We start from the raw sequence: 17,164 nt of genomic DNA on the forward strand, positions 1-17,164 counted from the left end.
CCCGTCCAGTCCAAACGAGCCAGTCTACAGAAACTTCGTTTACTATTTACACGAATCCTAGCGAGTTTCGGTGTCTCCCGATTTGTACGATCGTCTACACGCGAAGAGCTACAATCGATACCACTCAAGAAACGAGAATAACACCGCACCGTTTTGTCCCAGAGGAGACCATTCGAAACGCTATCATCGATCGATTGTCCTCGCAAAAATTCGGACTCCGTGCCAGATTCCATCAATGTGTTTCCTTCTTTCTTCTTATTTCCGGTTATTCCGCTTCTTTTTTTTTTTTTTTTTTTTTTTTTTTTTTTTTTTTTGGTTTCTCTTGATTTGATCGCTCTTCGTCCAAGTTCAGCCTCCTCTTCGGTTATACGCGATCACGCCGACGATCGGAGAGACGTCGCAGTGAGAAGTTGACGAAACGTTCAACATACCTATTAGAAATCATTCGTTGCATGAATTTACCCCGCGAACTGCGTCTTTCTTTATGCTTTTTCGTAAGAAACTGTCCCCAACGTGAACCTAAATATCTCGAAGGAAAACTAGTTCGAGATGTCCAGACACTCGACTATGCTGTTCTCTGTTTGTGAAAAATTGAATTCTTGAATCACTCGTATTGATACAAGGTTTGATCAATTCGAGTATTCGAGAAACCTTCGCGAGCTTGCCAAAATCGACTAAAATTATCTTTAAACACCCGAGGCTTCTTGAACATTTTTGGAGCTTTGAGTTGCTGAAGTGCCTCGAAGGAAGCACAGCGTGGAAATTCTAAACGGTAGAAACCAGCAATGGGACGAAACGAATCAGCTTAATTTAACGCTTTAAGTTCGTTGAAAGTGGCGTTTCACTTTGCAATTCGATTTCTTCTTTCTAAGTTAAAATCGCGATACCTTTTCAACGTTGACTTTTTCGTGACGCTCTTATATGCGACTCTATTTACAGATAAAACGATATCTCGGTACAAATGCACCAAGTTCATGATCAATTTCCGCTCGATCTCTAAATTTCCAAACCACACGCGCTCCAATAAATTCTTCCAACATTTACTACAAGTATATACCTCGTCCCATCACTGATAATATTTGCACACGCGACGAACGAACTAAATACTAAAGAGTAATAGGAGGAATTTGATAGTCGAATATCGTTGCATAGCCATCCACTTGACGATTCTACCGTTTCAAGCCTCCTCGAATCAACTCTCGAACTCTCCATCTCGTGGTCTTGAAACGCGAGAATCCTCCGAATAGCATTACCACTCATCCTCGCGTGAAAATCTTCCTCTCTCTCCATAACTTCGAAATGTATATATACCCCGTGCCACTATCGTCGTGTTTATACTCGAAAACTCGTACCTCGCTTCGAAGCCTTCAGAACTCAAGAACCCGTCAAGGTGCCATTACCGACACTCAACGACAATAATACGCGAATTACATTGGAAAAAGTAAGAGTCAGACGTGGAAAATATCAAAGCAATCGTACTAGAACGAACTACGAATTTTCCCAAACGAACGACATTTCGATTGCCTTCGAGGGAAACCGCAGAGACAAAAAATGGAAAAAGATCGGTCGAAGGTCTGGTTTAAAAGTGCTGTATGCGTTCTCCGCGTAGATAAGGGTTCAAAAATCGAGCGTCAGTGCTCGGTCAGGGCAGCCCGAATCCGAAGAAAGGCGCGATGGGCCTGTCGTCGAAGAGACGAGGAGGCGGAAGTGGCGGTGGCCTCTTCCTTCGCGGGGCAATCAGCGTCCTCTATAAGGACCCTTTGGCGAACACTATCTCCCTGTGCTTGGTGCGTATGTGCGAGCGGAGGGTGTCGATCCTGCTGTATGTAGCCGGGCAATACGGGCACAAGGACCTTTGGGCGGTGTGTATGTGGAAGTGGTGCCAACGATTGGTCACCTGTTTGCCGCAGGCTCGGCATCTCCACAGCGCCGGCGAGCCGAGCGACACGGCGAACATCTCGTGATAAGAAAGACCGACCGGCACGTTGGGCACCATACCTGAAAACCCAACACGCCGTCATTTCGATTTTGCTTCCTTTCTAACCATCTACTTCTCTTTCTTTTTTTTTTTTTGTTTTTGATTCTTGATGGTTTTGATCTTTTTTTTTTTTTTTACTCTTTCGTTACTTGTTTGAGCGTTTGGTGTGTATGTATTTCTGTCTGCTTGCTCGCTCTCGATAGTTCGTGAAGTAGGCGAAGAATTTTTGGAAATATCATAAGTTTAATACTTTGACTGTTATGTAAGATATATTTGCAAGGTATACAGAACGCCTTGCATAATGTAGCGTGTGCTATCAATTAGAGGATAATCCGTGTGTAGACAAGACAAGACAAAGACAAGACAGTGTAGAATTTGTTCTACATTTTTTTCGATGGGGTAGGTTGCAAACATTCGATCGTTGGTTTATCTGTCTCGGTACGCGCCCCTTTTATTTAACTGATCGCCTACTGTCGTGCGAATTACAATAACGAGCTATTAACGACTCGGTTCGACACGTTTAAAGGCATTTCGACTTTTTAGAGAATTAACATCTTTTCGTGTAATATGGAAACGTATAACAGAACAGTCAAGGTGTTAAAGGTAGGTTTCCGGTCAGTTTTCGGAGGAAAAGCTGATCAAATTTTAAAGGTCGACCTTCTGGCTTGAATTCTCGCAGCCCTTAAAATGATTAATGTTTGCTAAAACAGGGATTATTCCCGGAAGAAAACTCTTAGTCTCTTATAACGTGTAACAAGGTATAACAACTGTAGAGTTTACAAATTTTGGTTGGTTAGAGCCATTTCTCAACGAGAAACCCAATTAGAACGTCTCAAGCTTCAGGTTTCTAAGCTTGTAATGACAATAATAAAGGCACGAAGAAGCTTCCTAATCAAGCTCACGAAATTCACCGAGTTAACCAATGTGATAACATCACATTTATGATAGAAATTTGTGTAAAAGTGAAGGGAAGAATTTTACCATCTACATCTTTGTATTATCGAGAGGGCAAGTGACAATGGTTCACGAATTTATATGAACACTTACCATGGAAAACTTTTATGTCTACGTATGTTACACGAAACATTTTCAAATTTGATTAGTAACGCTACACGACTATCACGACTATATTGGCAACATTTAAAGCCAACCGAAAAATATATACAGAAATTACGCGCCACTTATTGCAAACATATATTTAGTAAAAACTTAATATACAGTATGAATAAACACACAACAATTATTGTTAATACGGTCCCACCGAATATTGCGATATAATTGATCGTTTAAATGTGATTTTGCCATATCTACGAAACATATACACTAGTTGCTCAATTTACGAAGTTCCGCGTGGAATGAAATTCGCATAATTAAAGTCTGTCAATATAAAGGAAACACTAATTTATTTCAAATAGCTTAACAAAAAAAAAAAAGTAAAAAGCGTAAAAAAAATGCCGCATAAACTGAGGGACCAAATATCTAATGATTTCTTTATTTCCAAATTTATGACAAACTTTTGCCAGTATAATTACAACAGCCGAGTCTCGTAACATAACAAGGTTAGAAAAATTTCCAAATTTCAAGATGTTTCGCATAACGGATACGATATACTCGTAAAAGTTTTTCTACAAAAGTTTGAATACATTCGTAAGCCTGTGTATGATACAGATACGTAGCGTAAGTGTGTGAAAGCTGGCAACGTGTACATGGAAGCAGCAAACAAAGAGGCTCTCAACTCTCAACAATTCATTCACGCGCGTACAAGCGTCATCCCTCTCGCATCATCTCTCCAGGATACAGAAGCCTCGGCAAACGTGCCGAGATGGGATACTCACGTTTCATAGCGACGCAACCATAGACACAGTCGGCGAGGAAAAATGCTCGAACGTTTGCCGATATTATCGAGGGATTACCTGAGAACGGTGCCCGGCTTCCGTACGCCTCTAATCCTTCTGACGAGCACGTGGCAAAGTTATGATTGCGCTAGACGATGATCGATACCGAAAGAATTATCGTATCGGTCGTAGAATCGTTGAGCTATGGTGATAAGTCCTCCGGTGTGGCTCAAGGTATAAGTGGCTGGCGTTCACCTGCTTCTTGTTCCTTGGATAACACGTGTATTCTCGTGGTGTGTAGGATTTCGTGGAAAACATATATCGAGGAACATATTCGAGCAGGAGGATTTGTGTGATTGGTTCGAGTGGCGAGTCGAGGGATCTTAAACATTTGGTAAATAGCACGATCTTAAATCGTAGCGATGTTCGTTCAGGTCTAAGCAACATTCGACATTCTATTTCAAATGATTCGTAGTCTACATCAGACACTCTGTAAATTAGTTTCGAAAGGAGTTTAGAATATTCATTTATTTGCATATTTCCCGAGCTGAATGTCTACGTTGGTGTGATTTTATCGAGTTAACGCGTGATGTAAAAAGATATGTTTTATATGTCACAAATAAAGGAAGATCGAATGAAATAGAATTTCGACTTTAGTTTAACAGACGATCACTAACTATATGGAAACTGGTGTGTATAAAAGGTAAAAATACTCCAATATTATACAAGGAATCTAATGAATTGCAAGTTGGTCAGGCCCGGTCTCTACACTTTGCCTGTTGCCTGTTTTCAATCTGAACGTAGTCTGTGAGGTTCCGAGAGATTGAAAAAGGATTAAACAGATGTCCGGAGTGTCAGATTCGAACAGATGAAACCTGTTGATTATCTCAATTCGATTTTAAAATTCATAAGAAATATCCCAGATGCTCTGAACAGTTATAACAATCATAAAACTTAATTCAACTTCTCTTTTTACCATTTCACGAAATTTTCTCTCCTTTAATTCCCAACATTCCTATAACCCGAGAAGAAAATGCCTCAACGAAATTGATCATACTTTTCGAAGTAATACCACCCCTATCCAAATCCTGATTCAGCAAACTCTAACCACGCAACACTCTGCATAAAATTGCCAAACGATATTCATAAACTGTAAACTATTTCTGCCCCCCCCCCACACTTCTACGGAATAACCTTCTTCGTGTATTTTTCGTGATCGCAGGTTGTACTAATCTCTAACGCTCACGAGCTCTAAGCTAATCTGAAATGGTAAACAACGACGTTAGTCGCAAGGAAAACTGTTCTAGCTGCGTGGTAAAACGCGATCGATCGTTAACAAGGGCTAGAGAATGACGGTGTACATAGAGTATCGGACTCGATTGAATATTTCACTCGAGCCAGAGTTATTCGAAGGCGGTGCTCTGCCACGGCGCCGCCGTTTCTGATAATCCATGCCGCGTGAACACAACTATACCGTCACGTTATGCCGTCTGGTTATCGACATCATGTACGGAGAAGTTTGCACACGATCTATCGGGCAACGCGCCACGAGTAATCCTATTTGAGTCTGATCGTTGAGCCTCGACTACACGTGAGCCGGTCGTGATACACGCTAAAATTATATACATACATATATAAGTACTTTCTCGTACACACGTCTCTCCAGTAGCAACTGCTTCTCGGATTCTTGTGAATTTTCGCGACTCAACCATCGTTCACGCACGTTCTTCGACGAAATTTCGTCTTCAGTGGAAAACCGATGGAAATATTGTGAACAATGGGGGAAGGATGAATTTTGTGTAGGTAGTGAACTCTGATTTACTTTGATGGAATTACGATTAGGATTTTTCGAAGTGTGCTAATTGTTTTCCATGTATTTCTTTTTTTTTTTTTTTTTTTTTTTTTTAACGAAACTTAAATTTCAATTGCTCTTTTTAAAAATAAGGATTCTTCGAATTTTTAATCGATTTAATCGATTTCTAATCGTCAATTGAAAATGTATATTTTCATTTTATACGTTTCTAAACAATGTTTGATTTTTAATCTCCAACGTGCTAAAATAAAATAAAGTTGGAATTATCGAGAAAGCGATTAATCTCATCCAGTTCGATTTTCGTTATAATCTGGTCGGTGTGGTATTCCTAAATACTTAAACGATTCTTAATCAATTTCCCAAAGTACCACCAGACTTCCAGTCGAAAGCTTTTAAACTTGAACCAACTATTTCCATCTTGAAAATTATTTATTCCATAACCACATTTTCGTATATCTATTAATCCACAGATATGCATACATTTATACAATTCAAGTTTCTCCATAATCGTTTTGTAAATTCGCTTAGACCTAACGTTACCGATAGAAAACTCTCAAAATGGAAGGTCCTCGGCGCAACGCTAAATATCCTCGAATTTTTTACCGTACAAACTTTTACATAGCTGCTAGATACAAGTACTGAAAAGTACAGTTAACCACAGATACCGTTCGATTACTTTAAACCAACGAGCTTGCCAACCAACCAACTAACTTCCTCCAACAATGCTTAACGTCTATCCTTAAATCTCTCCAAGATCTGGTTAAAAAATTGGTAAAATCTTACATTTTTAGGAATTACGAAAACTTTGGAAAATTTAGAATATCACGAGTCACGTCTGTGAAATTTCATTGATTTTCACGTTGTTAGTTTTTACATTGTTAACGTTAATTAAGTGAATCTCTTCTGTCTGCTATTTCCTTTAAGAGTATAACATTCCCCCCTTGCCCCATAAATTTAAATATCACTTTCCGTATGTTCCGACGAATATTTTTAGTTCCACTGTTACTTTATTTTTATCTCAATTTTTTTTTTTCTCTTTTTATCAAATTTATATCCTTCGCTCGCTATTCTTTCAGCACGTTGCCAATTTTTCTGATTAAAGATCCGACACAATTAAGAAAACAGTAATTTCGATACACAGAGAACTACTGTGCATTTTTAATTCTCTCTCTCTCTCTCTCTCTCTCTTTATTTTAATGTTTTTTTAGACACTTTTTTAAGCGTAACGTCACGTTTTCGCGGGTAACTTCGCGATAGAATTCCAGATTACGCTCCGCACTTTCATTCTATCACGCTATATTCGGAATTCTAAATTTAATTCTGAAAATTTGCTCGACAGCAAAGAACGGCGGAACTTATGAAACAACTTAATAATAACTTTTGCCGATTCGTTAATAGGCCAAAGTAACCCGGCTAGTTCTTCTCATGTTAAACTGCGTGTCGTAATAACCTGTACGCGAACCGAAATCGCAAAACGCGACCGTATAATCGTGCTTTTGCGATTTTAGATGTCGAACGAGTGACGCTCGTTCTAAAAAGCCGTAATGGAAACGTCGCTAATCGACGAAAGTTTACGAGCAAAAACTGGACGGGTAAATGACACCATCAGATGAGAATATTAAAGCGGAAGCTTGCGAAAGTTTCAAACGATATAAAACCGGAATTCATTGCAACTGCAGTCTTAAAGATATGGCCGAACCGTTCGCCAAATTACGTTCGTTAATTAAAAATTCTTTAAGTATGCGCCTGTTCGTTCGTCAATTAATACAGGGTGTTTAAAGAAGTGGACGATATTTTCCGCGCTGATAATCATAGCGATTTAAGTTAAATCTTTGAGAATTTCGAGATTTTGTATTAAATTACCTACTATTTTATTATTTAAATAAATATTATCTCGTTAGTTTCATAATTAATTAAAACGTAGTGTAGCTTTCACGCCTTGAAAAAATATACTCACTTTTTGTTTGTAATAATCAACGCGGAATATTATTTTATGAAAAATAACATTGGTCTAACTTAAACCGCTATCATTCGATTTCAGAATTATATTTCAGCGAAACGATTTGGATTCTACTCTAGAACACATCCTGCACGTTTTTCTCTTTTATTAACGACGTTTCCATTATGGTTAGTTAATGGGGATGTTAGTAACACAATACGCATCGTCTTTTCTCGCTTAAACTCTATTTACGTTAAATTTTATATATCGTTAAATGTTCAACGTGATTTATATAAATCGGAAGTTCAACTTTCGCCAGTTAATAGTACTATTTGCGTTATAATTATTCGTTTAAAAAATTAATTTCATCGATAAGAAAAGGAGGAAAGATGCAGATGCTTTATAAGGGAGGTATTTTGTTTCTTCGAAAGAAACGTTATTTAAGGGAAGCTTTCGAACGAAGCGGTTTCTGGCAATTTCTCAGAGTTCCGTTTCACGTACATTTTCTCGAAGACAAGTACGTTTAATCGCGGCTAGCGTAATCAAAAGTTGTTTGTATTGATTCTTTTCATTTAACCGCAACATCCTCTTCGACTAAAAAACGAGGAACGTTCTTCGAACAGAGCTTTCGAAGATTTACGTAGACACTTGAAAAATTCAAGTCGCCTGGCTATCGAGTCAATTAAAAAATTAGGAAGGTTCACAGCGAACATCTTCTTCTGTGAAATTCTTATAATTTCGTATTACTAATCAGAATATCGTAAGTAAAAATAGAATTTTTTATCCCTGTAGACACTTCTAAAATGAAAAATTTCTATTAAATAGATTCTAAGTACGAAAATGAATACGCTCATTCAATATTTTTGCGTAAAAATCAAAAATCAATGCTTCAAACTATTTAATCCTATCACACAACCAACAACGTGTTACGCGAGTCTCTCGATATGGATTAACCCTTCCAAACATGGACAACGTGTAATCGGATTGTTTCATACACACGAAATGCCTTCGTTCAGGAAACCAGAGAGCAAAAGCGGTCGGAAAAGCGAGGAACGTGGGTCACGAAAGAACCAATATTTGTGCGAATCACATGGTCACTGCTATTAATGGGACGAACTACTAAATTCACGATCGACAAAGAGAGAAATAATCTCTCGAAGACGCGTTGGAATTCGGTACCCAGCATCTCGATATTTTCTTCAATCCTTCTGAAACTAACAGGATAATGCTATCTATGAAAATTTTTACAAAATCTTTTATTAATTTCTACTATATGAGATACGTCTATAATTTTACAGCAATTCTTTTGCAGTTGATTTTGAAATTAATTTTCGCCGATGAATCGCCCTTTTTCCTTTGCAGATTATTTTGTATGTTATTTGAAAATCTTCAACTTTAACTTGCTTCTGTTAACTTGCAATTCCGTAATTATAAAAGTTTGCAGTTAAGGGACGACCCAGTTAGCAAGTTAAACAACGTGTCTACTAAATGTCTGCTTCTTATAAACTCGTGAACAACGGCGAGAATTTGTTCCTCAGATTGGATTAGAACGCTTCGATGGATACAGGGGGTGAGGACATCGATTTGAATAGGTTCGCGTGTTTGTGTTAAGGCAATGTACTGTGGCGAATATAATACGTTCATTTGTAATTCAGAGTGTTGAGATGTAAAAGGTATTTTTCAATACTCGTTGCCATCGACGAAGTTGATATTAACAGAATTTCAATTTTGCCTATGGAATTTAAATAAAATTGAAATGTGAAATTCAAATTCGGATTGTGTATGCGATTGGAAGTTTGATGATAAAAGTCTTGTATTCCAACCACGAAAATAGTAAAATGTCCAACCAATGAGCATTGGTATTTAGAACATTGAAATGTAGGAAATTAGAATTTGAAACATGAAAAATTGAAATTTATAATCTACCTGCGAATGCAGACGAATATCGTAAAACATTAAAAGGCTCTGATTCCGTTTCATTTTGCGCTGGTGCGAAGGTATTTGCATTTCGTGAAGTGAAATGCTACAACGCAGCAGAAGTAGCGCGAGTTTAATGGAACTTTATTTTCCGTCCATATTTTCGACATAGAACAACACGAATGTCATTTTACTCATTTTACTCTACCAGTCTCGTGCGTATAGCAAATAAAGATTTAATTAAACCTTTCGCAACAATTATAAGTTTAATTAGAAAAGCTGCTTAATCGCTGTTTTCGTCTCTGTATTACTGGAACGCCCTTTATGTAATTGCAATTTTACAGAAAATCGTACAATCTATAAAACTTCAAATTCTAAAGATTAAAAGCACGTGGAAGGTACAGTTCGTTTACATTTTATAACAACCTCTTTCGCTTTGACATTTTCTCTTGTCGCTGGGAAACTTAACATGTATGGATCTTGACAAAACGTATTTTAAAACGGTGCACGAAGTAAGAGATTCTTACTATGAGATACGTTTCGTCATTTTCTGAATATATTTCATATAATGAAAAATAATTACTGATAAAAAGGGAAGCGAATTTTGTTACATTCTTTAACGAGCTAATTTCCTACGTTTGACGTTACACAAGAACCATACCATAGCATACGCGAGATACGAACTTTTAAAAATCTAGGACAGGCCGAAACGAATTCAATTTTCAGTCTACCAAGTCAGGGGCTATCGATTGCACAGTCACCGCCTGTCCCTTTTCCCTTTTACAAAGCTGCAGGGTTAAAAATTTGATAAAGTTCGACGAAATTGATCAAACGAGTAATCCTGCGGATCTACTAATTTTAAGGAATATTTGCATCCGTTCAGAAAGATAATCTTTCAGACACAGATACGTAACTAACGTGCCATAAACTATCACCTGCTGTACGAAACTACAACTTTTTTACAACTAATAAACTCGAGCAATCCAGGTTTTACTATGCCGGAGGAAACCAGATACCAAAAGCGCTTATATTTAATTAGTTTGTTAAATTTGATTGTTTGTTGTCAATCAAAGTTGCGTAATCGCTGTTTCCATCTCTGTATTACCGAAATACCCTTTATGTAACTACGATTTTACGGAGAGTCACACGTTGCACGAAACTTCCACTTCTGGAGATTAAAAACACGTCGGAGGAGAGTTCATGGACATTCTTCAGCCAGCAATTTCGCTTGGATTTTGCGGATCTAACCGAAAGCAACGTGCACGATCGATCTGCCTAACCACCTCGACAAAGCAGAAAAATATCGTTTCCACGAGGAACATAAAACTCAGCATAGCTTTATCAAATTTTCCATTATCGAAATCACTCGGGTTTTACAGCGAGACCGGGCGCGATACGAAGGAAACGTTTAAGTTGAGGCGAGTCAGACAATATCTCGACACAAGGGACCCGGTCGCTGGCTGGTCTATCGTTTCCAGTTTGTAATAACGTTTGAAACTAAGAGTGCCAGGCTATCAGAAGACCCGCGGTTGCCGCGTCGAACCTTGGGACAGGAAATCCGTGCACCGAGCGGAATTCGTCGAGTTTAGGAGAGCGTAAAACGTTTAAGTATGGCCATCAAATTTTCCGCTCGCACATTTACGATGTTAGACCCAGCACGTTGGTTCGCTGGGAAGCTGAGTCGAATCGAATCACCGCCTGTCTCAGAATTAATATCACCTTGGTGGGAACATTGATGCGAATCGGCACTGCAAACGATTGAGAAATTTCGATTTTCGGTGCCCTCCAACAGCTGGCTGGATTAGAAACACTGAACGCTTCAGAGACGAAATTTCATGAAATTGTGTTTGTAAGAAGGGATTGTCTAATGGATTTTTCACGCCTGTTTTAGACAGAGATTCTTCTATGCTGTATACTCGATCTTCTAAATAATATGTAGATCTTTGTATTACGAAATGATCGTCAGTGTGGTAACGATATTTCCTTTCTACATCTAACTTAGAATATATTATAAGTCACTTACAGGATTGCGAGTAATTTATTTAATTAATTGAATAAACGATGAAAGAATAGGTTTATTAAAAAAAGTTGGTTTCATGTGCGCGTATATTGCTGAACGTAAGTATTAAAATATGTGTCGATTGATCCAAATTGTTAAAAGATTTAATTAATAAAACACATGTTTGACGTTATACTAAAACTGCCAGACTCGTCGAAATGATTGATTTCAGGGTTTTTTTTTATTTTTGCTATTATTAAAAACATGCAGGTGGTTTCAGCAAAGTTAATATTGTCTTTTATTGAAACAGATATGTAGCTGTATGTAATATCGATAATATTTTCATCACATCACTCTAATTTTTCATTCGTCCACAATTCATTAACCCTGCTGTATATCGTTTATATCATTATCGATCTAATTATACTTTTTCACCGTTAAAAATTTCATTCAATTTGTGAAAAATGTGAGAGAATAGTTATCAATATTTGTTTAATTAATTATCAATAATTTCATACCATAAGAGTTTCTTCTAAAACAAGTTAATTATCGATTAAAAATCTTTTTATTCTTAAAACGAGAGCAAGATTGTAAAAATAAACATTCGAGGAAGCAAGGCAAACGTACGCATAAAAAGATTTAGGGTTCAGAAAGGTCCCTATTAGAATTTGTCTGTATAATTAAATATCGCTATATATCTTTGGCTTTGTTTCACAATTCTGCCGTCATCTCTAATTTTTTTTTCACAATATGAAACGCGTTGATTATTATAATTCTAAATTTATATTATCCTACATATACAATCACTACTGAAGGGGTAACTGTGTTTAATCTGTACAAAACGTAAGAGTACTGGTTCTTAAACTTAATCACGCTACTCAAGTAGCTACGTGAATGTTTAAAATATACATACACCTTCGCTGAAAAGGCTTAAGATATTTTGCCATCTTTTTTTCTTTTTATAATTTGATAAAGCCTGATATTATGAACCTTAAACTACTTTTATTTTTTAGCAAAACCGTTCGTATACCAGCAGCGTTGTATACCTATTTTAATGCATAATGCAGGTAACTCGAGTCCTTACGAGCGAAATAATTCCCATCATAACCAGTTTTTCTGTGATGTAACGTTATATGAATATAAATATCACGAGTCTCCTAGAAATAGCAAAGGAGCTGGAAATAAGATGCAAAATAAGTATCGAGCGCTTATAGCAACGTATATTAAAAATTTCTCTAATATTCTCCTTTTATAGGCTTACAGCGAAAATACGTACCTCTACGTATAAAAGAATTGTAATTAAATGTTCTCGTTAATCGCGTGAATTAATATTTATAACAGACGCTTCTCCTTACAAGTTAAATATGAAAAATTCAGATGCTTAGGATATAACACAGCTTTATGCAAACGTGCATACCAAACAAGTGGATTAAGATTTGTGAAAATTGCAGAACTGGAAATTGTTGGAAAATGTTTGCTTTGGCAAAAACGACAATTTAAATGCGCGAGAGAATATCTTTCTAACGAACACTTGGACCCACGAGAATCTTAAATTGACTAAAAGCGAGCTTCGCTCAATTTTACGAATTTTTACACGACAATACGTTCTAGGATGATTCAACTACTAGAAGAAGACAATATCTTCCTCTAAAGTTCATTTCTTATGAAATCTTCGATTACGACTAATGAAAACATTAACATGCACAGCTATCAGAGTTTTCTTTCCACGAACGAATATCTAAATGAAATAGACTGAAACTGAAGAAATTAAGTAACAAAAATTCGACGATCTAACGTAGATTTCTATGTGTATGTAGCCTATACATAACAGAAGTTTAGGTTATACATAGGCAGAAGTTTTCTCAATTTTAGATTTCTGCCAATAATAAACTAACTTTAAATTCTGAGCCTTGAATTGTAGCTCGTATATCTATAGATATATCTATAGATATTTATAAATAATGTCTAGAAATTATGAAATTCTTCGTCTTTCTGAAATTGTATACGATTACAGCTAACTTTGGGCAATGAAGTTTGAAGGACAGTGGATATTTAGATCGTTTAAAAGTTAAGATCATGGAGCAGGATAGAATATCCGTACGTCTCTATGAATCTTTGAAACGAAGACGCCATTGATCTACGGAAGTTGGTAGAAGCTGAGATACCAAGATACAAAGCACAGAACATCTGAGTGTCTTACACGTATCTTCCAAGTGTAGATATACGTGGTTTACGTAGAAGTTTAAAGGACAGAATGGATGTCTATAGATTATTTAGATCTCTGTGTGAATCTTTGAAGCGTGTGCTTCATTCTGTAGAAGATTTGCAACTTTGTGATAGGAAGAATGATATAATTGTGGTTGATACAAAAGTTGCAAGACATATAGCCTACGCAAGTCTTTGAAACATTTTTATATCCAATTACATGAACTTACGAATGCGATTAAAGAGGTAGAAATTAAATAGAATATCAAATATTAAAGCGAATGTTTAATTTACGTATATCGTACGTTCCAAGTATTAAATTTTGATCACCATAGTTGTAAAGATTCATATATCATTGAATCCCTAAAAAAGATGCTTCTATATTGCATATACAGGGTGGTTGGTAACTGGTGGAAGGCTAAGCGGAAAGGGAGTGATTCTACGCGAAAAAAGATGTCGAAAATATAGAATAAAAATTTTTCGTTTGAGGCTTTGTCTTCGAGAAAATCGACTTTGAATTTTCGCTCGGTACGCATGCACTTTATCACGTTTCATACTTTAAAACAATCGAATACGTTAGAAAGTGTTCGTAGAAATTTAATTAGAAGAGTAAAAGTATGTGTTCGGCAGAATGGACAACATTTTCAGCAATTTTTGTAATAATGAACTTTACGATTACTTCATATTATTTCATTATGTATCCCTAATTTTCCGCTACGGCAAAAACAAACTTAAACTGCGATAATGTCCATCGAGACAACGATCTACAGTGAGATCCGTTATAACGAGACGTGATAAAGTGCACGCGTACCGAGCGAAAATTCAAAGTCGATTTTCTCGAAAACAAAGCCTCAAACGAAAAATTTTTATTCTATATTTTCGACATCTTTTTTCGCGTAGAATCACTCCCTTTCCGCTTAAGTAGCAATGTGCGTGGAAATTAAAATAGCAGAACAAGACAGCAGATCAGTCGAAATTGAAACGACGAAGGAATATCTGTATCGAATAACCAGGTATGATATATCCACAGTTTGAAACCATTTATTTAGTTTGTATAGAAATTAAACCGGTGAAATGGTAAATACGAAATTCTATAATTATCCATTTGAGTTTTTGGACAGTTTACAACATACAGAATATTATTACAAATTACCCGAAACCTAACGTACTCTAGGAAACCCAGCTAGAAATTGAAATATAAAAAGTATATAATATGAAGAAATATATGCAAATTCTTAAAACGTAACTTTATTCTATATAGAAATCGAACGTCTATTAATCATGTTGTAAGAAAGAAAAATCAACGTAATACTTTCCATACGTGCAATTCCACGAATCACGAGGAAGAGATGTATGAACATTGCATATTTCACGGCATATCTTAATGCAATGCAACGCAACTGAACGCTTAAAGTCTCATGAAATATACAAGTGCACAACGTAACGAAATATCTTTGGCAGTCACAAAATGACAAATTCATTACGTACATCGTGTTTCGCACCGAAGCATCGACCTAGAGGAATAAATCGTCTACCCTATTAACGAACGCCACCGAGGTACGATCCTATTAGATAAATACATCCTCTGTCGTTATACCTCACTTTGCTTTAATCTGAACACATACGAGTGGTAGCAAGGTGAGTTTTAGACTCTAGACACGCCCTTTCATTTAATTGTCAAGCTCGAACATTACAAAACCTAATACGTACTTATACATTGAAAAAAAAAAAACATATACATACTTCGTACGTGACATTACATCTTTCCAGTTAAGTTAGCAACTTAACATTTCTCCTGAAAACACCGCATACAAATTCTTCGTCACGAAACGATACGACCTTTCTCCTACGCAACAACTTGCTTCTAGTGAAAAATCATTTCACTCATTTTCAACCACGAAGACCAGGAAATCAGCCAGAACCGTTCCAAAATACAAATAATCAAAAAGCAGCTGCATCTTTCGAAAATCTGGAAACTCATCCTAAAACGCGAAAAAACGTGTAACCGCGATGATATGGAGATATCATTTTGGATGGTAAGAAGAGCCTTTGGAATACGATCGATTGTAAAGGATCGTCGCGCTAGATCCGCAGTTGTCGGTACGCACGCGTGCGCTATTGCGCGTGCGCGTGCTTGGTACGCGTGTGCGTGAGCAGCGTGTCGCTACGCGTGTAAACCGCAGGACAGAGCGGGCAGGCGTACTTTCCCGGGAAATGCACGTAATAGTGATTGCGCACGTTCGACACGACCTTACCGCACAACGAGCACCGCCTCCTCTCGTCGGTGTTACTCTGTCTCTCAAATATTTGCGATATCCGCCAATTTTTCAGCTCTGCAACAACAGAAACCACAGGGTCAGCGCAAGCCTGACGAAAATGCGTCGCCGCGTCATCTCTCTATTTCTGGCTTTCTCTTTTCTATCTCTTTCTCTCTTTTTTTTTGTTTTTTTTTCTATTTTTCTTTGTTTTCTCGCTTCGATTCGAATTTCGATTCTGTTTCGCATTCTCTCCGCCCCCAGCGTGCGCACGTGTGCGTGTAAGGCTGCATGTTAACTCGCAGGAAGTGGATACAGTTCTATTTATTAGTCTTAGAAGCTATTTGCAATTCCTAATTTTCGTCGGTGCAACATTGTTCACGAGGTAGAAACTGGTTCGTACGAGACGATCGAAACGATGGAAGGAATCGAAAATGTTGGAGCTTCTCTCGTGGAATTAGGAATCGATTAGGATCTTTGCCGTTTTCGCAGCTTCAGATCTCGTTCGTTACAATTAGACGCGTAGTATTTAAGTGAATCCTATCGTTCATCAAGTCCAGGTAATATGGTACCTTTGGTCTGTGAATTCCTCCGCCAAGAAGAAGCTGGCTCGCATGTGTTTATCCGTATAACGGGATGATGAAAACGACGGTAAAAATTGAAATATTGGAATTTTTCGCGAGAAAGACTATCCAAAAGCATTCTTGCACAAGCTATTTTGTAACTTGAAGTTTCGTTCCTAACACATATAGCACTTGGATCGTATCGTTTGTAAATGATCCACCTACGATACGGTGATGTCTGCGCTACGTTTAAACTTCCACGATATAACGGTCGAATTGCGGATTGCGAAAAGACAATTAAGAAAATTTTATACTTCTATATGTTCGATCACTAAACGCTGCATAAACATAAAATCCTGCAGGATGATATAATATAATAGATGGATATCGATACAAAATCCTACAGACACTAAACATGTTAAAATACAATCTTTTGCCACGTAGCTTAGCACAGGATCTATACAAACACTCTCAAACAAAAAAACAAAAAAAGAAACACACACACACATACACACACGAACTATTCATAGGAATGTTACCACGCGTGTGAAGTTTTGGAAAGGTCATGCATCGATTCGCTGTGGAATTGAATTAATAATTCAAGCGGGACAAAATGCCTTTCGCGTTGAACGCAAGAACACCTTTTCACGGCTTTCAGGA

At 37.2% G+C, this 17,164-nt stretch overlaps 1 protein-coding gene across 3 annotated transcripts in view; it reads right to left on the reverse strand.

Moving 5' to 3' along the window:
* LOC100747673 (sex determination protein fruitless) overlaps window positions 1–17,164 on the reverse strand; it is an 86,366-nt gene that overhangs the window by 11,550 nt on the left and 57,652 nt on the right. The window contains exon 5 of one of the 3 annotated variants that reach the window (XR_004460915.1): window positions 846–1,998. Coding sequence is in view for 2 of the 3 variants with exons in the window: in XM_024364597.2 (XP_024220365.1) it covers window positions 1,748–1,998 (251 nt within the window). In the remaining variant the exon portion in view is untranslated. Of the gene's footprint in view, window positions 1–258; window positions 1,999–14,609; window positions 16,020–17,164 lie in introns of those variants that run through there. The other 2 variants (XM_024364597.2, XM_024364598.2) reach the window with 2 other exon arrangements.

The sequence above is a fragment of the Bombus impatiens genome, unplaced genomic scaffold (assembly GCF_000188095.3).
Source record: "Bombus impatiens unplaced genomic scaffold, BIMP_2.2 scf_0102, whole genome shotgun sequence".
NCBI lineage: Eukaryota > Metazoa > Arthropoda > Insecta > Hymenoptera > Apidae > Bombus > Bombus impatiens.